The 27371-nt window shown below is 34.8% G+C and overlaps 1 protein-coding gene across 15 annotated transcripts in view; it reads left to right on the forward strand.

Moving 5' to 3' along the window:
• Positions 1-27371, forward strand: part of ADAM32 (ADAM metallopeptidase domain 32) — a 168701-nt gene that overhangs the window by 11460 nt on the left and 129870 nt on the right. For 14 of the 15 annotated variants that reach the window (XR_012328977.1, XR_012328976.1, XR_012328979.1 and 11 more), the window contains exons 2-6: positions 6148-6227; positions 17920-17981; positions 21619-21694; positions 24858-24934; positions 26238-26415. Coding sequence is in view for 8 of the 15 variants with exons in the window: in XM_019921491.3 (XP_019777050.2) it covers positions 6148-6227; positions 17920-17981; positions 21619-21694; positions 24858-24934; positions 26238-26415 (473 nt within the window). In the remaining 7 variants the exon portion in view is untranslated. Of the gene's footprint in view, positions 1-6147; positions 6228-17919; positions 17982-21618; positions 21695-24857; positions 24935-26237; positions 26416-27371 lie in introns of those variants that run through there. The other variant, XM_073798638.1, reaches the window with a different exon arrangement.

Here is a 27371-nt window from a genome sequence, read left to right on the forward strand (position 1 = left end):
ATATGTATTTATGTACATATTATATATAGAAACATATAAATACATTTTATTTACTCTTTATATATATACATATGTATGAACCCAACTTAATTACTTTTCAAATGGATGTTCAGTCTTCCTGCCGCTATCCATTGGCTAGATTTCCCCCAGTGATTTGAAAGCCTGCCTCTTCATATATCCTATTTCATTAATTTTTTTGATGATGCCTATTTCAGTTGATTTAATTATAGTAGTTTAGAGTTTTTCTATTGATTCTCTAAGTACTTTTAAGGAGATAGTTATATCGTTTGCAAATAATGACATAGTTTTTTACTTTCTAACATTTATGCCCTTCTTTCTTGTTATCATTTTATCATATTAACGAGGGCATTCAGAACATTTTTGAAAATGGCAGTGATAATAGACTTTGTTACCTCGTTTTATTTGAATTTCTCTGTAGTATTTCATAATTTACAATTTTTAATGTTTGCTTTCTGATACTTTTTCTAGTTAAGGCAATTTCCTTCTATTTCTAGCTTACGTCCCTCTAATTTTCTTTGTCAGAAAATTTTGGTCAATTTGTATTTTTTTTTTTTTGTGCATGTGAGCTTTAGAATCATCTTATGTTGTTTCAAAAAACTCCTGTGGACTTTTCCCTTGGATTTCATAAAATTTATAAATTAATTTAAAGAAAATTGCTATCTTTATATTCCAAGAACTGGATATAGCTTTCAATTTATTTGACTTTTTTTATGAACCATTTTAGAATTTAAAGTTTTTTTTAAAATTTAAATTATATATATTCCTTTAGGAATTTATTTACATGGGTATTACACATTTTGTTGTTATTGTAAATGGTTACTTCCTATTTTATTTGTGTATAGGGAAATGATTGGTTTATATATTAATTTTGTTTCTAGTCACATTACTAAATCCTCTTTTTAAAATAATATTTATGATGATTCTTTTGGGTTTTCCAGATATATAATATCACATACAAAAGAATGTTAGGATCACAAAACCTTAGACAGTACCAAAGAGGCAGGTTTAGATGCTACATAGATGCTACAATGTGACTAGGGTCACAACGCAGGGAAGAATATCTAGTGATACCGTGGGAACTATACCGGAAGAGTATTCTATTGAAAATACCACTGTGGTGTTTGGGCTAGGCAGCAGAATGTCTGTCCCAGTAGTCCAAAAGGACCAGATAATTCTATTACTACAAATGTCAGAAGGACCAGATATTCACACGTGGCTGCCATCTGACAATGCTCACTTCTGCAACTAAGTCTTTTTTGGGTGTATGAATAGCAGGAACTAGTAACATGCCAGCACCTTAATTGCGGTGGAGTCTGGTATAGAGTTGTTAGGTTTCCAACGTCTAATAGCACAGGGAGACAAGGTAGAAATAGTTTGAATGATTGAACCTCTCTACAGTATCCCACAGTTCACCTCTAGGTGGGATACTTAACATCCATATTCACCCTTCTTAAGGTTGGTAACATTCTTAAACTTTCAAGAAACAACATCATAACTTGCTTCTGCCTCATTTAATGTAATCAGTTCGTATACAGGAAAACTAGATATGTAAGTGTACCATGTGAAATTCTAGTTACCGGGAGAATTTACTTTGCTCTATTCTCTTTTAGGGCCAACTGTCTATGAGTTTTTAAGATTATACCCGTGGACTTACTTCTGTGTACTATTGGCATATCATACCTCTACTTTCCCTCCTTCAGTTAGCTGGTCACAGGATACCATAAAAGTAGGTTTTAGGAAATGATGGAAACGTGATAGGAGTAGGCCTACTGGAGTATTAATCACCTGGTTATGCAACTTAAAGCTTTTAGGACCTGTTCAGACCCAACCATATATATATATAACACTTCCATTTGATTAGTACTCCTGTGAATGCCTGATGACGTCAGTCTGTGAAGAGCGGTTCAGGTTGCAAGATCATATAGTCTGAAGATCACATGGTCTGAATTTTAGGCTCTATCAGAGCCCAGTAGTGAGCTAAAAGCTTTCATAAAAGAAACATACTTACATACTATATTAGATTCCTGTGGCTGCCATAACAAAGTACCACAAACTGGGTGGCTTAAAACAACAGAATTTTTTCCCCCTTCTGTTTCTGGAGGCCAGAGGTCCAAAATCAAGGTATTGACAGTGTTGATTGCTTTTGGAGGCTGTGAGGGAGAATCTGTTCCATGCTTCTCTCCTAGCTTCTGATGGCTGCCAGCAATCCTATGCATTCCTTGGCTTGGAGACATGTTACTCCAGCCTCTGCCTCTGTCTTTATATTGATGTCTCCTCTGTGTGTCTTTTCCCCTTCTCTTACTTATAGGATATTAGTCGTTGGATTTAGGGTCCAGTCTAATCTGGAATGGTCTCATCTTGAGATCCTTAACTTAATTACACCTTGCAAAGACCCTTTTTTCTTTGCAAGGTTATAAGGTTATAGCCACAGGTTCTGAGTGGACATATCTTTTGGGGCACCGTCACTCAATCCACAGCATATACCAATGAGGGCGTGTCTTTGCTTACAAACCTCAGGAGCCTCTGCTGTGATTCTCCTAGAGGGGCTTAACACAGGCTCTGCCACAGACCCTAAGTTATAAAGGAAAAATAGTAGAGCTCCTTGCCCAGTAGACTCAGATAGCTGAGGAGTCTTGTACTCTGGCATCTTACAAATCTGGCAGCCTATGTTTTGTTCAATAAAGATGGTCAAAGCAACATAGCTATATATGATATATATTGCCTCCAAAATCCAAAATGGTCTACCAAGTGTTCTGCCTCTTACTATTCATTATGGAGGATATTTTTGATTGTGGTTTAGACCACTAGACCATTACAGGTGGATGTGTGTGTGTGTTAAGACTCTGGCACACCTGCTTCTTCAAGGCATCTAATGTACCTGCTACTTCAGGTCTTTCTCTTAGATGATATGTTAGTTTCCTATTGTTGCTGTAACAAGTTATCACAAACTTAATAGCTTAAACAACACAAATTTATTATCTTACAGTTCTGTAAAATGGGTCTCATTGGGTAAAATCAAGGTGTTAGCAGTGCCTGTTCCTTCTGGAAGCTGCAGGAGACAATCTGTTTCCTTGTCTTTTCCAGATTCTAATGGCTGTTTGCATTTTTTGGCTCATGGCCCCCTTCCTCCATCTTCAAAGTCAGTGGTATTGGGCTGAGGTCTTTACACATGGCCATCTCTTTGGTTTTCTTTTCTGGCTCTTTCTTCTACTGTTAAGAACCCTTGTGATTAAAGTAAGACCACAGATAACCCAGGATAATTTTCATATTTTAAGGTCAGTTGATTAGCAACCTTAATTCTGTTTTGCCATGTAACCTAACAGGTTCTGGGGATTAGGATATGGACATCTTTGGGGGCATTATTCTATCTACCACAGACAGTGAGATTTTTAGGGTCCAGGTAGAAGAAGAACCAGATGATAAAGATCTGAGGCATCTGAGGCAATATGATTGGTGAAGGTATGCTGGCATCACTACTAAGCAAAAATGGAAACTTGCTCCTGGCATCTCCTGCTTATTGGGATAGAGAAAACAGCACCTTTTTCTATTAATGGCTACATACAGGTGCCAATGCCTGTGTTGATTTGGTTCAGTAAAGAGACCATATTTGGAACAATATTAGTTATTGCAATCATTACCTGATTACACTTAAGACAACTCACTGTCATTCTCTATTGCTTATCTATCATGTGCACAGATCAAACAAGTAAAATAACAGAAATCATTGCCCTTGTATATACTTTCTTGGTATAGAAAGGTTTTTGGTTTAATGTTTTGGTGATGGTGCAGGTGATATTCAGAGGTTTCCATTTGGCCCTCCCTACCATAACAATCCTCATTCTATGGGTCAGGGAGACAAGATGGGCATTCCACCAGTTACTGATTATATCTGTTTTGACACACTGTTCCATAATTGGGCAGATTATGATAGGATGAACTTGTAGACCCATGAGTGTGTTCATAGATGTGAACCTAATAACTTCCATTCATCACCTGACGACTTCTGCTAATCATATATCTTTTCCTGAAGTGGACCACAGTCTTACTTTAGGTACTCAGAAATCATCATTAGGAGACTTCTTCAGTGGTCCAGTGGTAAAGAATCCAGCTTCCAATGCGGCTGACGTGGGTTCGATCCCTGGTTGGGGAACTAAGATCCCACATGTCGTGGGGCAACTAAGCCCATGAGCCACAACTACTGAGCCCTCATGCCTCAACTAGAGAGCCCACGTGCTGTAAACTACAGAGCCCATGCACTCTGGAGCCCGAGTGCCACAACTAGAGATAGAAAATCCATATGCCACAACTAGAGAGAAGCCTGCACGCTGCAACTAAGAGCCCGAGCATCACAATGAAAGATCCTGCATGCTGCAACCCGATACAGCCAAAAAAAAAAAAAAATATCATTATTAGTTTAAAGCCAGTGTTTAATATTCCACCAAAGGTCTGAGTAATTGGGTTTTGATTTTGTGGATCCAATCTGAGAATTTTTCTTTTTTTTGATAACAGAAAAATAGCTTATTAATGCATACAGCATGCATCATGGGAGAAACTTAAACCAAAAGTAACTCAAAATGGCAACTTTGAGTTCCAGCTTATCTTCAACAAAAAACATTAAATTTGCAGAGAAGTGACAGACACAGGAAGGCAGTTTTAGGCTTCCAAGGGCAGCAAACTGGAAAGGTAAATATATGGGTGAAAACTAATGAGGTAAATTTGTTCATAGATTACTCTGGTCCCGCCTCTGGGCTGATAAGAGTCTGTCTCCAGTATGAGTTTTTCTTTAGGTTGGTCACTTCATCCTACTCACATTTACTGATATGACTGAGATGTTTAATCTTAGTGCTTCTTATTTATATCATACTTTTCTGATTTCATGCCTTTTTTTGATAAATGTTTTTCACCATAAAAATCTGTGACTTTTTCATTTATTTTCTGGATGCCTTGTGTTTGTATGCTCTTTTTTTTTCTTAATTTGGAATATTTATAATCTGTTTTATATAATAGATTTAATTTTTAATTTAGGTAGTAACTAGTGATTCCTCACTGTAAGTGTAAGGAAATTTATTTCTTACTACTTCTTTCCACCTCGTGCTCTCCTCTTTATTATATGACTATAGCTTTAAAAAATCTTAGTTCTTTTATACCATTAAACAATATGTTTCTACTTTTACCACTTAATTTTCAGCTTTTTAACATTTTTTGGAACCACACTACAATAAATTTAAGGAAAACAGTATTCACATATGGTAATTCTCTTCTTCTGCTACCCTTCCTGACATTATTGAATATGTTGTTATGTCTTTATCATCATAGTTTATAACACTTGCATCCTATTAAATAGTGATGATACCCACCATTGTTTTGGCCTATATTCTATATTTAAGTTTATTTTAATGCTCACAGCTAGGCCTTTTACCTCAACTCTATTGATGCCTTTATTGGGAGAAGTTTGTCTGCCTTTTGTGACAGGAACTTGTGAACTATTTTCCTTGATTTTTTGCTTGTAAATAGCTGTCCCTTGCCTGTATATTTGAATGACAGTTTTGCTGGGTATAAAATTCTTGGGTCCACACTTTCTTTTCCTGAATATTTTTTTAAAGACATAGTTCTTCAGTTTTTTAACATTGAATAATGTTTTTAAAGAATCTCAAGCCAACCTGCTTTTCTCTTCTTATGCCCAATATGATTTTCACTTTTCCTTTTTGCTCATATGCCCATAGGATTCTTTCTTTATCTTCGACATCCAATAAGTTTAGTAGAATATGTCTCAGTTTTAATTAATTGTTATCAGTTATTCCTGAAATGCAGTGTACTTTCTAGTCTATTGTTTCAAATCTTTTATTTCAGGAAAGTCTTCTTGAAGTATATATTTGATATTTTTTAATTCATTTGCTCGCTTTTCTTCAGGAACAGCAAATTTTGTATAAGTTGAATACCTCTCTGTGCCCCCTTTTAGTCTTTCATAGCTATCTTGTCTGTTTTTAAACAAAGTGTTTTCAAGATTTCTATAGGAGTACACAGTGATGACTCATGTTTGCATAAGCAAGTCTTATAAAAGAACCTGAACAAATATTTAGTCAAGTTTAAAACACAGTTATTAACTGTTTTTTTTTATTTTTTCAGGTTTTCAAAATTCATTTCTACAAATTATATTTCCAGAGAAAATCCAAGCAAATACAAGTGATAATTCAAAAGTAGAAAATGTAAGAGATTTTCCATAATGTTGTTATATGAAATTTCTTATTTTTATTACATAGCAGTGAAATACATCAATTCCATTATAGTATGACTATAACTAACCAATATTACTATTGATAAGGAATGTAAAGTTTTGATGGTAAAAGCAAACATATAAATCAGAATGTTCTAATTTGTCTAACATTTGTCATTTCCTCATGGTAAAACCATTTTTTAAAGTTCAAAGAGAGAATATAATGTAAAAGAATGAGGGTATTATCTGAATGGTATCTAGATGATTCAAATGAAAGAATAATTTTCTCCAAAATGGTTAGGGAGAATCTGTTTTAACTAAAACCTGGTTCCTCAATCTCTACCCTTGTACCTACCAGTTCTCAGAGAGTATAAACCCTTTCTTCTGTTATTTTTGTTAGAAAGGGCAATATTTCATCCTATTCATTGATTTATTTAACAGATATTTCTCTGGACTTGTGTGCATAGCTACATGCTAAGATCCTTAGGAGATAAAAAAAGAAATACAAGAAAGCAAGCCTTGCTTATAAGTGGCCAATCTTTTGATAACACTTTATTTTTACCAGTTTTAATGAAGTATAATGTATACACCACAGAATTCACCCATTGTAAGTGTACAACTCAATGATCATTAGTACATGAATAGAATTATGTAAACATTACCACAAATCCAGCTTTACAACGTTTTGATTAAGTTCCTTCCTGCCTATGTGCAGTTTTTCTCTGCTTCCATCCCCAGCCCTTGGCAACTGCTGATCTGTTTTGTGTTTCTATAATTTTGCATTTTCTAGACATTTCATAAAAATGAAATATGTGATATGCAGGACTTTGCATTGAGCTTCTTTCACTTAAGATTATCCATCTTGCAACATTTATCAATACTGCATAAATTTTTTATTTCTTAATACATGTAGATAACACATTTTGTTTATCCATTTACCAGTTAAATTCAAGATTTTTTTCAGATATTGACTATTTTGAGTCATTCTGCTATGAATATTTATGTATGGACATATAGTTTTCTTTCTCTTGGGTAGATTCTTGGAAGTGAAATTGCTGTGTCGTACGGTAGGTTTATGCTTATCATAGTAATAAACTGCCAAACTATTTTCCGTAGTGACTTATTAGTTTACATTTCCCATCAGCAATATATGATGATTCAGTTTTTCCACATACTTGTCAACACCTGATGTTGTCTCTTTTGATTACATTTATTCTAACAGGTGTGTACTGATATCTCATTTTAGCTTATATTTGCATTTCTCTAATGAAAAATGCTGTAGAGCATCTTTCATGACCTACAAGCTATCTAAATACCTTTTTGGTGAAATGTCTATTAAATTATTTGCCCATTTTAATTTTTTAACCTATTATTATTTTTAACATATTTATTGGGCTATAATTAGTGTATAATATTATATTAGTTTCAGGTGTACTATGCAGTGATTCAGTATTTTTTTACCAGTATTTTCAGATTACCACAATAAGTCCAGTTACCATCTGTCACCCTACAAAGTTGGTATACAATTATAATTATTTTTTAAAATTTATTCATCCTGGTATATATGTATATACTTATTTACTGAAGTATAGTTGTTTTACAGTATTGTATTAGTTTCAGATGTACAGCATAGTGATTCAGTATTTTTACAGATTGTCCTCCATTATAGGTTATTAAAAGATAATGGCTATAATTTCCTATGCTATATAGTATATCCTGTTGCTTATCTATTTTACATATAGGAGTTTGTATCTGTTAATCCCATATCCCTAATTTGTCCCTACCTGTTTCCCTGTCCCCTAGGTAACCACAGGTTTGTTTTCTATATCTGTGAGTCTATTTCTGTTTTGCATATACATTCATTTGTATATTTTAGATTCCACATACAAGTGATATCATAAGTATTTGTCTTTCTGTGACTTATTTCATAAGCATAATACTCTCTAGGTTCATCCTTATGGCTAGAAATGGCAGAATTTCATTCTTTTTTATGGCTGAGTTATATTCCATTGTGTGTATATATATATATATATATATATATATATATATACTACATCTTCTTAATCCAGTCATCAGTTGATGGGCATTTGGGTTGCTTCCACGTCTTGGCTATTGTAAATGGTGCTGCTATGAACATTGGGGTACATGTATCCTTTCAAATTAGTGTTTTGTTTTTTCCAGATATATACCTGAAGTGGAATTGCTGGATCTTACAGTAGTTCTATTTTTAGTTTTTTTGAGGAACCTCCAACTGTGTTCCACAATGTCTGCACCAAGTTACATTCCCACCAACAGTATACAAGATTCCCTTTTCTCCATATCCTTGCCAACATTTGTTATTTGTAGACTTTTTGATGATAGCCATTCTGACAAGAATGAGGTGATATCTCAATTTTGTTTGTTACAGTATTATTGACTATATTCCCTATGTGTACCTTATATCCCCTGCTTGATTGATTGACTGATTTTTAAATTGTAGTATAGTTGATTTATAATATATTAGTTTCAGGTGTACAACATAGTGATTCAATATTTTTATAGATTATACTCCATTTAAAGTTATTACAAAATAATGGTCACATATCCCTGTGTTGATATAACCTTGTTGCTTACTTATTTTATACATAGTAATTTGTACTTTTTAATTCCATACCCTTATCCTGCCCCTCCCCACTTCCTTCTCCCCGCTGGTAACCACTAATTTGTTCTCTATATCTGTGAGTCTGTTTCTGTTTGTATACATGGTACAATTACCATGGAATACAGTTGGAGATTCCTCAGAAAAACTGAAAATAGAACTACCATATAATTAAGCAATTCCAGTTCTGTATACATATACAAAAAAAAACCCCTGAAAACACTAATTCGAAAAGTTACATGCACCCCAATGTTCTTAGCAGCATTATTTACAATAGCCAAGATATGGAAGCAACCTAAGTGTCCATCAACAGATGAAGGGATAAAGATATACACACACACATATACATATACATACAATGGAATATTATTCAACCATAAAAAAGAATGAAGTTCTGACATTTGCAACAAAGCAGATGGACTTAGAGGGTATTATGCTTAGAGAAATAAGTCAGTAAGGTAAAGACAAATTCTCTGTGTTATCACTTACATGTGTAATATAAAAAGTAAAACAAATGAATAACTATAACATTGAGTGTATAACAATGATATCTCATTGTGGTTTTGAGTTGCATTTTTCTGATGATTAGTGATGTTGAACATTTTTTCATGTGCCTGTTGGCCATCTGTAGGCCATTTTTGGAAAATGTCTGTTCAGGTCTTCTGCCCGTTTTTTGATTGGGTTGTTTGGGGGTTTTTTTGCTATTGGGTTGTATGAGCTGTTTATATATGTTGGATATTAATCCCTTATCGCTTGTATCATTTGCAAATATTTTCTCCCATTTACTAGTTTTTTTTCCATTTTGTTGATGGTTTCCATTGCTGTGCAAAAGCTTTTAAGTTTAATTAGGGTCCATTTGTTTATTTTTGCTTTTGTTTCTTTTGCTTTAGGAGACAGATTTGAAAAATATTGCTATAATTTATGTCAAAGAGTGTTCTGCCTATGTTCTCTTCTAAAAGTTTTATGGTTTCCGGTCTTACATTGAGATCTTTAATCCATTTTGAGTTTACTTTTCTATATGGTATAAGGAAATATTCTAATTTCATTCTTTTACATGTAGCTGTCCAGTTTTCCCAACACCACTTATTGAAGAGACTGTCTTTTCTCCATTGTTTCTTGCCTCCTTTGTTGTAACTAACTGGAAGTTCATGGGTTTATTTCTGGGCTGCTCTCATGCATTGATCTATGTGTCTGTTTTTGTGCCAGTACCATGCTGTTTTGATTAATGTAGGTTTGCAGTACAGCTTGAAGTCAGGGAGCATGATACTTCCCGCTCTGTTCTTCTTTCTCAAGGTTGCTTTGGCTATTTGGTGTCTTTTGTGGTTCCATATAAATTTTAGGATTATTTGTTCTAGTTCTGTGAAAAATGTCATGGGTATTTTGATAAGGATTACATTAAATCTCTGGATTACTTTGAGTAGTATGGACATTTTAATAATATTAATTCTTCTAACCCAAGAACACAGGATAACTTTCCATTTCTTCATATTGTCTTCAGTTTCCTTCAACAATCTTTTATAATTTTCAGAGCATTTTCACCTCCTTGGTTATGTTTATTCTTAGGCATTTTATTCTTTTTGATGCAATTTTAAACACAATTGTTTTCTTGCTTTCTCTTTATGAGTTTATTATTAGTGTGTAGAAAAGCAACAGATTTCTGTATGTTAATTTTGTGTCCTGCAACTTTACTGAATTCATGTATTAGTTCTAATAGTTTTTTGGGGGAGACTTAAAGGTTTCTTTATATAGTATCATGTCATCTGCAAATAGTGACAGTTTTACTTCCTCCCTTCCAATTTGGATGCCTTTTATTTCTTTGTCTTGTCTGACTGTTGTGGCTAGAACTTCCAATACTATGTTGAATAGGAGCGGTGAGAGTGGGCATTCTTGTCTGGTTCCTGATTTTAGAGGAAAAGCTTTCTGCTTTTCACCATTGAGTAGATGTAAGATGTGGGTTTGTCATAAATGGCCTTTATTATGTTGAGATATGTTCTCTCTATATCAACTTTGCTGAGAGTTTTTATCATGAATATATGTTGAATTTTGTCAGATGAATTTTATGCATTAATTGAGGTGAATATGTGATTTTTATGCTTACTTTTGTTAATGTGGTGTATCAGATTGATTGATTTTCAAATATTGAACCATCCTTGCATTCCTGGACTAAACCTTACTTGATCTTGGTGTTTGATCCTTTCTGTATATTGTGTTTGGTTTGTTTATATTTTGTTGAGGATTTTTGCATCTGTGTTCATCAGCAGCATTGGGGTGTAATTTTCTTTTTGGTAGTGTCTTTGGTTTTGGTATCAGGGTGATGATGGTCTTGTAGAATTAATTTGTGAGTGTTCCATCCTTTTCAATTTTTTGGAATAGTTTGAGAAGGTTAGGTATTAACTCTTCTCTGTATGTTTGGTAGAATTCCCCTGTGAAGCCATCTGATCCTAGATTTCTGCTTGCTGGAAGTTCTTTAAAATTACAAATCCAATTTCACCAATAGTGATCTGTCTGTTCACATTGTCTGTTTCTTCCTGACTCAGTCTCGGAAGCTTGTATGTTTCTAGAAATTTGTCCATTTCTTCTAGATTGTTGAGTTTGTTAGCATATAACTGTAGTATTCCCTCTCTCTTATGATTTTTTGTATCTCTGTGATATTGATTGTTATTTCACCTCTTTCATGCCTGATTTTGTTTATTTGGGTCTCCTCTTGATTTCTTGATGAGCCTGGCTAAAAGTTCATCAATTTTTTATCTTTACAAACACCAGCTCTTGGTTCCTTGATCCTTTCTTTTTTTTTTTTTTGATCTCTATTTATTCCCTCTATGATCTTTATTATTTCATTCCTTCTGCTAACTTTGGTCTTTATTTGTCCTTCTTTTTCTGATTCCTTTAGATGGTAGGTTAGGTTGTTTGTTTGATGTTTTTCATATTTTTTGAGGTCGGCCTGTATTTCTATAAACTTCCTTTTTAGAACTGCTTTTGCCACATCCCATAGATTTTGGAAAGTTATGTTTTTATTTTCATTTGTATTGAGGTATTTTCCGATTTCTCTTTGATTTCTCCATTGACCCATTGGTTTTTTAGTAGCATATTGTTTAGTCTCCTTGCGTTTGTTCTTTTCTCATTTTTCTTCCTGTAATTGATTTCTAATTTCATAATGTTGTGGTCAGAAAATATGCTTGATATAATTTTTATCCTTAAATTGTTGAAATTTGTTTTATGGCCTAGTGTGTGATCTGTCCTGGAGAACGTTCCATCTGTGCTTGAAAAGAATGTGTATTCTGATGATTTTGGATAGAATTTCCTGTAGATATATATTAAGTCCAACTGGTTATTATGCCATTTAAGGCCACTGTTCCCTTATTTTTTCTGTCTGGATGATCTGTTCATTGATGTAAGTAAGGTGTTAAAGTCCCCTACTATTATTATATTATTGTTAATTTCTCCCTTTGTGTCTGTTAATGTTTGCTTTGTATATTTATATAAATATAAAATAATAAAATATATAAAATTTATATAAAAACATATGCACCCAATACAGGTATTGGGTGCATATATGTCAATCAGTGTAATATCCTCTTCTTGTATTGATCCCTTTATCATTATATAATGCCCTTCTTTGTCTTTTGTTTTAGACTTTGTTTTAAGGTCTATTTTGTCTGATATGAGAATTGCTACCCCCCACTTTCTTGTTGTCACTATGTGCATGAAATATCTATTTCCATCCCTTCACTTTCAGTCTGTGTGTGTCTTTAGCTCTGAGGCAATTCTCTTGTAAGTAGCATGTAGATGGGTCTTGTTTTTTTTTTTAATATAGTTAGCCACCTTATGTCTTTTGATTGGACCATTTAATCCATTGACATTTAAAGTAATTATTGATAGATATGTACTTATTGTCCTTTTGTTACTTGTTTTCTGGTTCTTTTTGTAGTTGTTCTCTGTATTTCTACTTTTTTTTGTTTCTTCCCATGTGGTTTGATGATTTTCTGTAGTGTTATGTTTGTGTTCCTTTTGCTGTAGTTTTTGTGTATCTGTTGTAGGTTTTTGATTTGTTGTGACCATGGGGTTCATATATGTTGACCTATAACTCTACCTACTTGTTTTAAACAGGTAGTCCTTTAAGTTCAAACACATTCTTAAAGAGCTACATTTTTTTACTCCCTCCCCCACGTTTTTTATTATTGTTGTCATATTTTATATCTTCATGTTTATCCCATTACTGATTATTGTAGTTATGTTTGATTTTACAGTTTTGTCTTTCAGTCTTCATGCTAGCTTATTTAAGTTGTTGATCCTCAGCCTTTACTGTATATTTGCCTTTACTAGTGGGATTTTTCCTTTCCTGTAGATTCTTACTTCTTATTACAGCCTTTCTTTTTCACTTAGAGAAGACCCTTTAACATTTCTCTTAATGTTATGTTTAATATTGATGAACTCTTAATTTTTGCTTGTCTAAGAAGTTCTTTATCTCTCCTCCAATTCTAAATGATAATTTTGCTCTGTAGAGTATCCTAGTTTGCAGGTTTTCCTTTTCAGGACTTTGAATATATCATGTCACTGCCTTTTGGCTCACAAGGTTTCCACAGAATAATCAGCTGATAGCCTTATGGGAGTTCCCTTGTGTATGACTCTACCTTTCTCTCTCTTTTTTTAAATTAGTTATGCATTTCATACATATTAGTGTATATATATCAATCCCAACCTCCCAGTTATCTTTCTCTTGCTGCCTTTCAAATTCTCCTTTTATCTTAACCTTTTGCCATTTTAATTATCATATATGTCTTGATGTAGTCTCTTTGGGTTCATCTTGTTTGGGGTCCTCTGTGCTTCCTGCATCCGAATTTCTGTTTCTTTTTCAGGTTTGGGAACTTTTCAGCTATAATTTCCAACCCCCAGTCCCTGGCCATAATCCCTTTATAATTTCAGTTTGGGTTGTTGGTTCCCTGGCTCTTGAGATACTACTGCAAGAGTTAGTAACCTTCTCTGGAGAATTGCCTTTCAGTTATTGAGCTGCCTGGGAGTTACTCGACCCCATCCCCCAGGGTAACCCTTCAGCCAGTGCCTAATTGTTACATGGGTCTAAAAGCCCAGCTCCACTGTCTCAGGTGGGAAAGACTCTGAGGCACAAGTTTTACTCTAGAGTTTCCCCGAAGTATCAGGCTAAGGCTAGAATTTACCTGAAATCATATTTTCTTTCTTTCTTTTTTTTTTTTTTTTGTGGTACGCGGGCCTCTCACTGTTGTGACCTCTCCTGTTGCGGAGCACAGGCTCCGGACGCGCAGGCCCAGCAGCCATGGCTCACGGGCCCAGCCGCTCCATGGCATGCGGGATCCTCCCGGACTGGGGCACGAACCCGTGTCCCCTGAATCGGCAGGTGGACTCTCAACCACTGTGCTACTAGGGAAGCCCTGAAATCATATTTTCTTTAGCTTTATCTTCCTCCCTATTTTGCTTCTCTTACTTCCTTGCAGGTTCCTCCAGAGAGTGCTCCCTAGATAAAGCACTGACAAAAGTATCCTCATTTCAGACCCTGCTTCTAGGAAACCTGACACTAACTGACTAGTCCATAGTTTTTATTAAACAGAAAGATAAATTCTCAATGTAGGTCACTGTAAATTCAGATAAATCTACTTCTTCTGAGACCCCCAATGCTTAAAGGTCTACAGGGTTTCCAGACCTTTACTAAAATATGTTTTGTGAAGATGAGTGATATTTTTTTTCCTGGAATCCTATGATTGTTTTTTGAAAATTAATTTTTATTGGAGTATAGTTGATTTAAAATGTGTTATTTTCTGCTGTACAGCAAAGTGAATCAGTTATACATATATCCTCTCTTTTTTTAGATTCTTTTCCCGTATAGGTCATTACAGAGTATTGAGTAACATTCCCTGTGCTATATAGTAGGTTCTTATTAGTTATCTATTTTATATATAGTAGTTTGTATACGTCAACCCCAAGCTCCCAATTTATCCCCCCCTTCCTCCTTGGTAACCATAAGTTTGTCTTCTATATTTGTGACTCTCTGTTTTATAAATAAGTGCATTTGTACCATTTTTTTAGATTCCACATATAAGCAATATCATGTGATATTTGTCTTTCAAGTATTTGTCTGATTTACTTCACTCAGTATGACAGTCTCTAGGTCCATCCGTGTCACTGCAAATGGCATTATTTCGTTCTTTTTTATGGCTGAGTAATATTCCATTGTATATATGTACCACATCTTTATCCATTCATCATCCATTGGTGGATATTTAGGTTGCCTCCATGTCCTGGCTGCAATGAACATTGGGGTGCATGTCTCTTTTTGAATTATGATTTTCTCTGGATATATGCCCAGGACTGGGATTGCTGGGTCATATGGTAGCTCTATTTTTAGTTTTTTAAGGAACCTCCATGCTGTTCTCCATAGTGGCTGTACCAATTTACATTCCCACCAACAGTGTAGGAGGGTTCCCTTTTCTCCACACCCTCTCCAGCATTTATTGTTTGTAGATTTTTTGATGATGGCCATTCTGACTGGTGTGAGGTGATACCTCATTGTAGTTTTGATTTGCATTTCTCTAATAGTTAGTGTTGTTAAGCATCTTTTCATGTGTCTCTTTGCCATCTGTATGTATTCTTTGGAGAAAGGTCTATTTAGATCTTCCACCCATTAGATTGGGTCGTTTGTTGTTTTGATATAAAGCTGCATGAGCTGTTCGTATATTTTGGCAATTAATCCCTTGTTGGTTGCTTTGTTTGCAAATATTTTCTCCCATTCTGTGGTTGTCTTTTTGTTTCATTTATGGTTTCCTTTGCTGTGCAAAAGCTTTAAAGTTTAATTAGGTCCCATTTAGTTTTTTTTGTTTTTATTTTCATTACTCTAGGAGGTGGATCAAAAAGATCTTGCTGCGATTTATGTTGAAGAGTGTTCTGCCTCTATTTTCCTCTAAGAGTTTTATAGTGTCCGGTCTTAGATTTAGGTTTTTAATCCATTTTGATTTTATTTTTGTGTATGGTGTTAGAGAATGTCCTAATTGCATTCTTTTACATGTAGCTGTCCAGTTTTCCCAGCACCACTTATTGAAGAGACTGTCTTTTCTCCATTGTCCATCCACTTTGTCATAGATTAGGTGACTACAGGTGTGTGGCTTTATCTCTGGACTTTCTATCCTGTTCCATTGAAGAGGAGTGATTTTGGAACCATATGAGTGAGTGAACAGGAAAAGTGTTTTCTGAAAGTGTTGAAATTATTGTAACACTTTACAAATAAAAGTTCCAGAAGGGATCGAATTTCTTAATCATTGAAAGTCTGTTATTAAAAATTAAAACACATATTTGCTGGTATTATTCAATAAATTCTCTTATGGCCTCCATTGACCAACCCCTCTACATTCTTTAAAGATCTAGCTCATTTTCTGTACATAGTCTGCAGAGAGAATGCGTGTCATGCTAGCTCTCACAGTATAGTTAGAGGGAGTATATCTGGTATACTAATATCTTAATAATTATTATGTTTTCATTTTGAGAAAAATATTCATCCCAGAACTACTTTGGGTGACTTGTGCATCAGGTCCACTTTAGAAAGAGATAAAAATTCTCCAGCATCTCTGTTCAGTTATTGCATTCAGATCTCTAAGGGGAATTTTTTTTCACTCATGTAAATTTTACAGCTACGACATGTTGCTGCTTCAGTATCAGTATCCTATGTTTGGTATTTCTGCCTTATATCTGACATATACCTGTTTTGCTTCTTTCTTCAATTTATTTCTGGTTTTACTTAAAAAACCTTTAAAATTTTTAGAATGATTTTAGATTTATGAAGAATTCGCAAAGATGCTACCTTGAGCTCCCATATATGTTCACTCAGTTTTCCCTAAAGTTAACATCTTATATAACCATGTTGATACATTACATTTATCAAAACTAAAAAATTAACATTGATACCTTACTATTAACAAACTGTAGGATTTATTTGGATTTCACCAGTTTTTCCACTAATGTTCTTTTCCTGTTCCAGGATCTAATTCAGAATACTACATTGCTGTTAGTTGTTATGTCTCCCCAGTCTCCTTTGCTCTGTTTTTCTGTTTCATGACCGTGTCATTTTTAAAGAATATCGGTCAGATATTTTGTAGAACGTCCCTCAGTTTGGATTTCTCTGATGTTTTATCATGATTAGACTGAGGTTATGAGTTTTAGGGAAGATTACCGTAGAGGTAAAGTGCTCTTCTCATTACATCATAGCAGCAGGTACATGGTATCCACTTGACTTCATAACACCAGTGATGTTGACCTTTCTGTTTCATTTTTGATCATTTACTAGACCTTTTAACAACTTGCCTTATTATCTCTTGATTTGTATTGTCTCCTTGTTGCTTCTTATTTTCACAGATCTGGAAAGGCTTATCTTTTTTTGTGTTGTGCTATTTGTGTCTTTTTGGTTTTTATATGCTTTAACTAAGTTTTCTTTTTAATGATGATCTAACTCTGGCTTTTCACATGTTCTCTTTTGCAAGATGAAATCTCATCACTTAGGTTCACTGACCAACTGCTATTGCAACTCATTGCCATCCACGTTTTAACCTGAGAATAATTGGGATGGAGTAAAAAAACTATGCCAAATTTTGTTCAAGTGTCTTCTGTTTAAAAATACAGGAAGCAAGCCATACATTTCAGGAAAATGGTTAAAATAAATAATTTTTGTGCCTAATGGACTAAGTTAAGCTTCACTGGTGTGTAGAGTACCTTATTATCCCAGTGATGCTACCTGAGTAGGCAGTACAGCATGGCACATCGCCTCTTCTTTTAGAAGAGTTTAAAATTCAGTCACATATGCTTTCTAGTGCTGTACAGCTCCTTAGATTGGGCTTCTTTTTGTGGATATAGTAAGAATGGATAATATAATAAATAAATATTATCATTTTTGATATATTATTGCAGATTTTAAATCACACATAGTCTGAGACATTTTAAGCATTATATGGAAGGATTAGTTGATGTAAAATTGTTGTTTCACTTCTTCTATTACATTTGTCTTCACTCTCAGTTGTTCTGGATTCTCTAGGAACAGGTATCCTATATTATTCCAATAGATGAGAAACCGTATACCGTGCACCTTAGGCAAAGGTAATTTTTTATTCTTTACTTTTAGATTTAATTTTATTTATATGAATTTATTTACTTATAATAAAAATAGAGTGTTAAAAATAATGTACTTGTTTATTAAAAATTTTAGTTGTCTCAGATGAACAGACAGATGCTCTCCTGTGAATTAATTTTTTGGTCTTAATGCCTCATAGTCTTTTGTGAATAGGGGGGTTAGGAACAGGAAAAATAGGGACTTGTCTCCTGAAGATTAATCTATATGATCTTAAGTTGGCAGAACCAGCAGGACCTGTATAATCAGGGCAGGATGTGATAAGAAAGAAGTAAGTCTGTAACTGTATCAGTTAGGGTTTGATCAGGGAGGCAGGCTCACCACCAGGAAAATGAAATAAGGGATTTAATATAGAAATTAGATCATACAGTGTTCTGGAAACTGGTGAATAATTTATGGAAAATAGTACCAGCTATATACCATGCCTAAGAGAATTATGAACATATTTTAAATAACTTTCTGTAGGGTTTAATTCTCTCTTGGAAACCCAGTAGAGAAAGGCTGGCTTGGAAGCAATTTGTAACTTTCAAGATTTCAGTTAAATTTTGGGTGTAGAACTAGACTACATGGTATTAAGGAGAGGTGAATTGTGAGAAACTGAAAGTATTAAGTGAAAATGACTTTTTCAGAAATGTTCAGCAGAGAAAAAAAGAAGAATAGGAATGCTTTTTAAGGAAGAAAAAACAAAGTATTTTGGCTGAGAGGAAGTTTCTTAAAGAGAGAAGTACAAACAAGTGATTCATTGTGTTGTTAGATGCCACAAAACGGCATTGAGTAAAAGAAGTGTTAACCTACCTACTCCTTTAGACAGAAGGGAAGAATAATAAATGACCACTCAAAGAACTTTTCAAGTGCATAAGAGGGAAAGAGAGAACTCATATTATATTTGAGTATCTTATTGAAACTATAAGCAGTAGTAAGAAATAGAGAGACTGGAGCTTGGGAGATGGATAGAGCATGTATATACTCTGTTTTTGGAAATCACCTGTATAATAATTAGGACACCATGACTATAGGAAGTCATAGGAAGCTATTGCAAGAAACTTATATGGGAAATAATGAGAAGTATAATTACGAACATGTAGGATTTATTATTTTTTTTTAAGACATAACTGAGGTGGCAGAAAAAAAGATTAGATAACAGATTGGACATAGTGGTAGCACAGATTTGGTGGGGCAGTGAAGGAGAAGGAGAGCACATCTGCGTCAGGGGATATCCAGGAGAAATGTCCAGTGGCAGTTTGATTGATAGATTGATTGATTGAAGTATAGTTGTCTTACAATATCATATTATTTTCAGGTGTACAATATAGTGATTCTATATTTTTATACATTACAAACCATATAATTACGTTATATTGACTGTATTACCTGTGTTGTACATTGCATCCCTATGACTTACTTATTTTATAACTGGTAGTTCATACCTCTTAATCCCCTTCACTTATATATTAAAGGCCATTTATGACAAACCCACAGCTAACATCATACTCAATGATGAAAAGCTGAAAGCTTTTCCTCTAAGGCCAGGAATAAGACAAGGATGCGCCCTGTCACCACTTTTATTCGACACAGTATTGGAAGTCCTAACCATAGCAATTAAAAAGAAATAATATGCATCCACATTGGAAGGGGAGAACTAAAATGGTCACTATTTACAGATGGTAGGGTAACATAGAAAACCCTACAGACTCCACCAAAAAGCTGTTAGAACTAATAAATGAATTCAGTAAAGCTGCAGGATACAAAATTAATATACAGAAATCTGTTGCATTTCTATACACTAATAATGAAATATCAGAAAAAGAAATCAAGAAAACAATCCCATTTACGATTGCATCAAAAAGAAAAAATACCTGGGAATAAATTTAACGAAGGGAGATGAAAGACCTGTACTCTGAAAGCTGTAAGACATTGATAAAGAAATTGAAGAGAACACCAATAAATGGAAAGATATACCATGCTTATGCATTGGAAGAATTAATATTGTTAAAATGTGCATACCACTAACCAAGGCAATGTACAGATTCAGTCCAATCCCTATCAAAATACTCATGCATTTTTCACAGAAGTAGAACAAATAATCCTAAAATTTGTATGAAACCACAAAAGACCCCAAATAACCAGTTATATTTAGTTCAGGTCATGTGAGAGAGGTGTGGGTTTCAGAGCCTTCTTTTTAATATAGGTACAAATGAGGCACCAGAAATGAACAAGATACAGAGGTGGGGGTGAATATTAATGATGAGAAGGAAAAACAACCAGAATTGAAGCCCATGGAAGCATTTAAGTGAAGAAGTAAGGATCCAGATGAAGGGACTTATAAAAGTAGACAAAAAGATATGAGGGAAACCAGAGGTAAATGGTATGATTGAAGTTGAAGAGCAGATGTTTTAAAGAAGGGGAGTGTGGTCAATAGTGTGTTAGAGTAGCTTTACGTGACTCAAACTGCTTTTTGGATTTAACAACAAGCGGGTCATTAGTAATCTCTATGGCAACTGTTTTAATGGAGGATTCCCAGCAGAAGCTAGACTGGGTGGTCTAGTTACATTACATTGGATTGAGGAGTGAGCACCAGGTGAGAAAGCATAAGTAAAATAGCATAATAAGGACAGGGAATGATACCAGAGAAGGTTGAACTTAGACTTGTAGTTTCAACACCTATGTTCTGGTTAGTATGACTTTTACAGAATACTCTTCCACTTCATTATAGTAATATATATTTAATAGTAAAATTGAGAGAGAATGAAAGAATAGGGAATTCCCTGGTGACACAGTGGTTAAGGAACCGCTTGCCAGTGCAGGGAACACGGGTTCGAGCCCTGGTCCGGGAAGATCCCACATACTGCGGAGCAACTAAGCCCGTGCACCACAGCTACTGAGCCTGCACTCTAGAGCCCGTGAGTCACAACTACTGAGCCCGCATGCCACAACTACTGAAGCCCACACACTTAGAGCCCGTGCTCCGCAACAAGAGAAGCCACCACAATGAGAAGCCCATGCGCCGCAACGAAGAGTAGTCCCCGTTCGCTGCAACTAGAGAAAGCCCATGCATAGCAACGAAGACCCAACACAGCCCCAAAAAATAAATAAATGAAGAAAAGTTTAAAAGAAACGAATGAAAGAATAGAAAACTCTCATAATCCTACACCCATTTCGTATCTTTGTAAATTTTTTTTTTCTTTGTAAATTTTAAAATGCTTTTCTCTTGTCTTGTAGTCTCTTATTTTTTAAAGGAGTATAAGATAGGAAAATGATTTTGAGTAAATGCTTATTGCTTTGAATAAAGATTACATACAGGTCAAAAGAAGATACTACCTTTGTCAGGGATTGGCAAACTTTTTCTTTAAAGGCCCAGATAGTAAATATTTTAGGCTCTGAGGATGAAAATATCTTTGTCAAAATGACTCAGCTCTGCTGTTGTAGTGTGAAAGCTGCTGTAAACCATATATAAGTGAATGGGTATGGCTGTGTTCAAATAGAATTTTATTTACAAATGCAGAAGGTAGGTCAGATTTGGCTTGAGGGATTTAAGTTTGCTGACTACTGCTTTACATGTTTCAAAAAGAATAACTTAAAATTCTCTCATTCTTTTTTTATATTCAGATTTTTTTTAGCAGATAATTTCATGGTTTATTTGTATAATCAAGGATCTGTGAATTCTCATTCTTCAAATATTCAGGTAAGATTTAAATTTTGTATTTCAAAGATTTTTAAAACCCTTTTTACATTGAATACTTTCCTAATACAGAAGACTGTATTCACAGGGGATGTATTTAAGTGATCCACTTATGCCTCATTTCACCCATTATTAGGCTTTATTGAAGTCTTGGTAAATTAAAGACAAACTAGATTGACTTACCTTCTACTCTGCCTAGAACATAGGCACAATTAAATTAATTAATTTATATTTTGTTGAATAAATGAATATACATTAATAATAAAACAAGTACAAATCTTACTGAATCTGAAATCATAGATTGAAATCCTTTCCTTCTTTTTTAGTCCCTGTCTCATCCATCAGTGAATCATATTGACTCTACCTTTCAAGTTATGTACTAAGAATCCACCCTCTTCCTCTGTCTCTATCTGCTGGTACCACTGTAAACATCGTATCTAGTTTGGATTATTGCTGTAACTTCCGGAATAATCTCCCTGCTTCCACACCTTGCTCACCTCCTCAGTTCCCAACATGACAACCAGATCAATCCTGTTAAAACCTGGTCAGATCATATCACTTCTCTGTTCAGAAGCCTCCATGGGATGATTTATCGTTCACAAAGTGAAAACCAAAGTCATTTTAGTATCCTACAGGCTTTACACAGTCTGGTTCTCTTTACTTCTATGACCTCATTTCCAGTTATTCTCTACCTTGCTTATTCTGTTCCAGTCGCCTTGGTTTCCTTGCTATTCTTCAAACATACCAGACATGTCCTCCTTTCAAGAAATTTTCACTTTCTATTTCTTCTGATCCAGATGTTTGCTCTTTCCCAAGATACAATGTTTCTCTCCCTCATTTCCTTCAGGTCTTTGCTCAAAACCATCCTGTTAGTCCTTGACTAACCCCTATTTTAAATGGCACTCTTAACCTTATTACTCTCTTAACTTACCTGTTTTGTTTTTCTCCATAGTGGTTATCAATATATGATGTACCATATATTTTATCGATTTATTTTCTGTTTTTTCAGTGCAGTATAATCTTCATTTCACCAGAGCTTTTGGTCTGTTTTTTATTCAATGATGCATCCCTAGTGCCTAGAAAAATGCCTGGCACATAGCATATAATAAAAATTTGTTGAATTATTGAAATATGTTACTTCACTTCTATTGGAAAGGACCATTACTTTCCTTTTATTGCTCCTTCCTTCTCCACATAGTTCTAACATAAAGGCATGTGTTAATAAGAAAACATACATTGATTTATACCAAAATTCATAGCACTATCTTGGAAATTATAAAATTTTCCTATTTTGTCTGTGATGATGTTTGCTGTGTCTCTGTGTTAATTGTACTGTGGTCAGAGACTGAACTTGGTGTGATTTCAGTCCTTTACAATTTGTTTTTGTGTTTCATGGCCCAGAATATGGTTTCATTTTGGTAAATGTTACATGTTCTTTAAAAAGAAAGTGTATTGGGCTTCCCTGGTGGCACAGTGGTTGAGAGTCCGCCTGCTGATGCAGGGGACACGGGTTCATGCCCTGGTCCGGGAGGATCCCAGATGCCGCGGAGCGGCTGGGCCCGTGAGCCATGGCCGCTGAGCCTGCACGTCCGGAGCCTGTGCTCCGCAACGGGAGAGGCCACAACAGTGAGAGGCCCGCATACCGAAAAAAAAAAAAAAAAAAAAAAAAAAAGTGTATTCAATGGAATATTACTTAACTATAAAAAAAGATGAAATAATGCCATTTGCAGCAACATAGATGGACCTAGAGATTATCATGTTAAGTGAAGTAAGACAAAGACTAATATCACATGATATCACTTATATGTGGAATCTAAAATAATTACATAAATGAACTTATTTATAAAATGGAGGTAGACTCAGAGACAGAAAACAAACTTATGGTTACCAGAAAGGATAGCGGCAGCTGGAGGGGGAGATAAATTAGGAGTTAGGGATTAACATATACACATGACTACATATAAAATAGATAAACGACAGGGACCTACTGTACAACACAGTATATTCAGTGTCTTGTGATAACCTATAATGGAAAAGAATCTGAAAAAGGATACATATATAGGTGTATGTATGTATGTATAACTGAATCACTTTGATGTACACGTGAAGCTAACACAACATTGTAAATTAACTACACTTCAATAAAAAATGGTTAAAGAAAAGAACTCTGTGCAAAAAAAAGTATATTATATATAGTTTTTTTTTTTTTTTTTTTTTTTTTTTTTTTTGCGGTACGCGGGCCTCTCACCGTTGTGGCCTCTCCCGTTGCGGAGCACAGGCTCGGGACGCGCAGGCACAGCGGCCATGGCTCACGGGCCCAGCCGCTCCGCGGCATGTGGGATCCTCCCAGACCGGGGCACAAACCTGTGTCCCCTGCATCGGCAGGCAGACTCTCAACCACTGCGCCACCAGGGAAGTCCTATATATAGTTTTTAAGTAGGGTTTTACCTATATTAGGTTAACATTCTGTTCAACTCTTCTATAGATTCTGAATGCTAGATTTATCAGTTACTGACAGAAATGTATGTGCTTAAAAATCTTTTAGTATGATTATGCATTTATTTTTCTTTGTTTTGGCTTTTTGTAATTTGAAGCTATGTTATTAAATAAATACAAACTTGGAATATTTATATCTTCCTGGTGAATTGAAACTCATTATGAAATGTCCCTCTTTATCTCTAGTAATGCTTCTTGCCTTAAAGTCTACATTTTCTGTGTTAGTATCGCTTCAGAATCATCCGTTTGGTTTGTGTTGGTGTGGTCTATCTTTTTCTAGCTCTTCAATCTTTTTGTGCCCTTAAATTTTAGATGTTTCTTTTTAGCAGAATATCAGAATTTAAAGGAAATCCATGCTCACAATCTTTGTCTTTTAATCGATGACCTAAATTTATATATTGGAAAATAATTTTACCTAAAATATGGGATAAAACTTTGGAAGCAGGATGTAAAATAATAATCCCAAGTATTGATCTGAAAAGAGTAGTTAATATAGTGAAAGTGGCAAATATGGGGAGACTTTTTTTCTGAATGTCACTTTATCGATACTGATATAAACTGTATATAGCCTGTGAAAAATATTCAGAAAGTTCTATTAAGTATAAAAAGTTAAGAAATCATTAGAAAGTTTTGTCAACTCCTAGGTAACCACTTTATATTTCGCCCCCAGACTCAGTGCTACTACCAAGGATATATTGAAGGATATCTGAATTCTGTTGCCACACTTAGCACGTGCTCTGGACTGAGGTTATGTATTTTTTTGTCATTAATATGCAAACACCATGGTTATGATATTTGTCTGCAGAGAATTTGTTAGTTTATACTAAGTGTGGAGCTGGTAGAGGATTCCCATGTGGAGGTTATTCAGTGAATAATGATAATAATAATAATAATCTCTTCCTCTGAATATGTTTCTTCTCTGATTTCCCTTTACTTTCCCCACTGACCAGAGACATGTCTAACTTCTTGAAGGTTTAGATTTCCTGGTTTCTTTGCTCTGTATCTTGTTTCTTCTTTAGTACAGAAATGACAGTTGAACGTGTCTGACTATAGCAAGTTGGAAGAGCTGAGTTTTGGGTAGCTTATTTTTTCAGCACATAGAGTATTCTTGATACCTACCGTGTACCAGCTACTGGCCTAGTGTTTGGAGATGTAAAAATAAATAAACAAAGCATGCTGTTTCACAAAGGGAAATCATCTTCAGAGAGAGGAAGCCCTTCTATATAAACAAATAAGTATTATTATGGTACTCGTTTTTCTAGTAATATCACTATCTTAATCTCTCTAAGAACTGTAGGGTTTCCTCTTTAGTGCTTGGAGAGTTTTCCATTCAGTCAGGATATTCTTCACCTTCATTTTGTAGTGTAGGAGCCTTGTTTCCACAAACGAATTTTACTCAGTGCTTTTTACATGGAATTCTGAAATGTGTTTTTTAGAGAGTAGTCACTTGAACTGTTACCTGTATTCAAGAAAGAATACTTATAAAAGTTGTTTACTCTTTAAAATTTAGCTTTTAATTTCTTATTCAGACTAGGTACATAAACAAAATTCATAAGTGCCTTCTAATTACTGCTGAATTTTATTTTTATGAATAAAATTACTGATTATGTATCCTTTTTTTATGCAAGCAATGTAATCATTGCAGTGCAAAACAGAAAGAAATTTATACAGATTTCTATTTGCTATTGCTTTCATTAAATTACTGACTTCGGGAACAGGAGAATGACTTGATCACAGTAATGCTGTGTACTTGCTAGCAACTGATTACATAATTTGTGCTGCGTTTATAACTGTAAAGTAAATTAAATGGAACGTTACTTTTTTGGATTGGGGAAGACCTTTTTTTATCTCTTCAGAGTCATCTCCAAAACATAAAGAGTTTGGGTCAAAATACTGAGCTCAAAAACATTCTGTATCTTTCTTCTCACTCTCCTCCTCCCCCTCCTTCTCCTCCTTCTCCTCCTCCTCCTCCTTTTTTTAGGAGTTCTGTCAGAGTTTTATGATATAGAATTAATTAAAAGCACTTAAATTTTTAACCTTAATTTTACAGAGGAATATTGCAGTTTGAAAATCTTTCTTATGGAATTGAGCCTCTGGAATCTGCAGTTGAATTTCAGCATCTTCTTTATAAATTAGGAAATGAAAACAATGAATTTGCAGTTCTTACTGAAAATAACCAAGACACAGAACAAAACCCAATGGACTATAATATTTTTATAAGTGAAAAAGTGAGTTATGTATGCTTTATTACTCTTTCAAGGCAGTTATTGCTTTTATTTACTTATTAATTTAATTTATTTTTTAACATCTTTATTGGAGTATAATTTTTTCACAATGGTGTGTTAGTTTCTGCTGCATAACAAAGTGAATCAGCTATATGTATACATATATCCCCATATCTCTTCCCTCTTGCGTCTGCCTCCCTCCCACCCTCCCTATCCCATCCCTCTAGGTGGTCACAAAGCACCGAGCTGATCTCCCTGTGCTATGTGGCTGCTTCCCACTAGCTATCTATTTTACATCAGGGAGTGTATATATGTCCGTGCCACTTTCTCACTTTGTCCCAGCTTACCCTTTCCCCTCCCCACATCCTCAAGTCCATTCTCTACATCTGCATCTTTATTCCTGTCCTGCCCTTAGGTTCTTCAGAACCTTTTTTTTTCTTTAGATTCCATATATATGTGTTAGCATACAGTGTTTGTTTTTATCTTTCTGACTTACTTCACTCTGTATGACAGACTCTAAGTCTATCCACCTCACTACAAATAACTCAAATTCGTTTCTTTTTCTGGCTGAGTAATATCCCACTGTATATATGTGCCATATCTTCTTTATCCAGTAATCTGTTGATGGACACTTAGGTTGCCCCCATGTCCTGGCTATTGTAAATAGAGCTGCAATGAACATTTTGGTACATGAGTCTTTTTGAATTATGGTTTTCTCAGGGTATATGCCCAGTAGTGGGATTGCTGGGTTATATGGTAGTTCTGTTTTTAGTTTTTAAAGGAACCTCCATAGTGTTCTCCATAGTGGCTGTATCAATTTACACTCCCACTAACAGTGCAAGAGGGTTCCCTTTTCTCCACACCCTCTCCAGCATTTATTGTTTGTAGATTTTTTGATGATGGCCATTCTGACTGGTGTTAGGTGATATACCTCATTGTAGTTTTGATTTGCGTTTCTC

Source organism: Tursiops truncatus, chromosome 21 (genome assembly GCF_011762595.2).
Source record: "Tursiops truncatus isolate mTurTru1 chromosome 21, mTurTru1.mat.Y, whole genome shotgun sequence".
Classification (NCBI taxonomy): Eukaryota; Metazoa; Chordata; class Mammalia; order Artiodactyla; family Delphinidae; genus Tursiops; species Tursiops truncatus.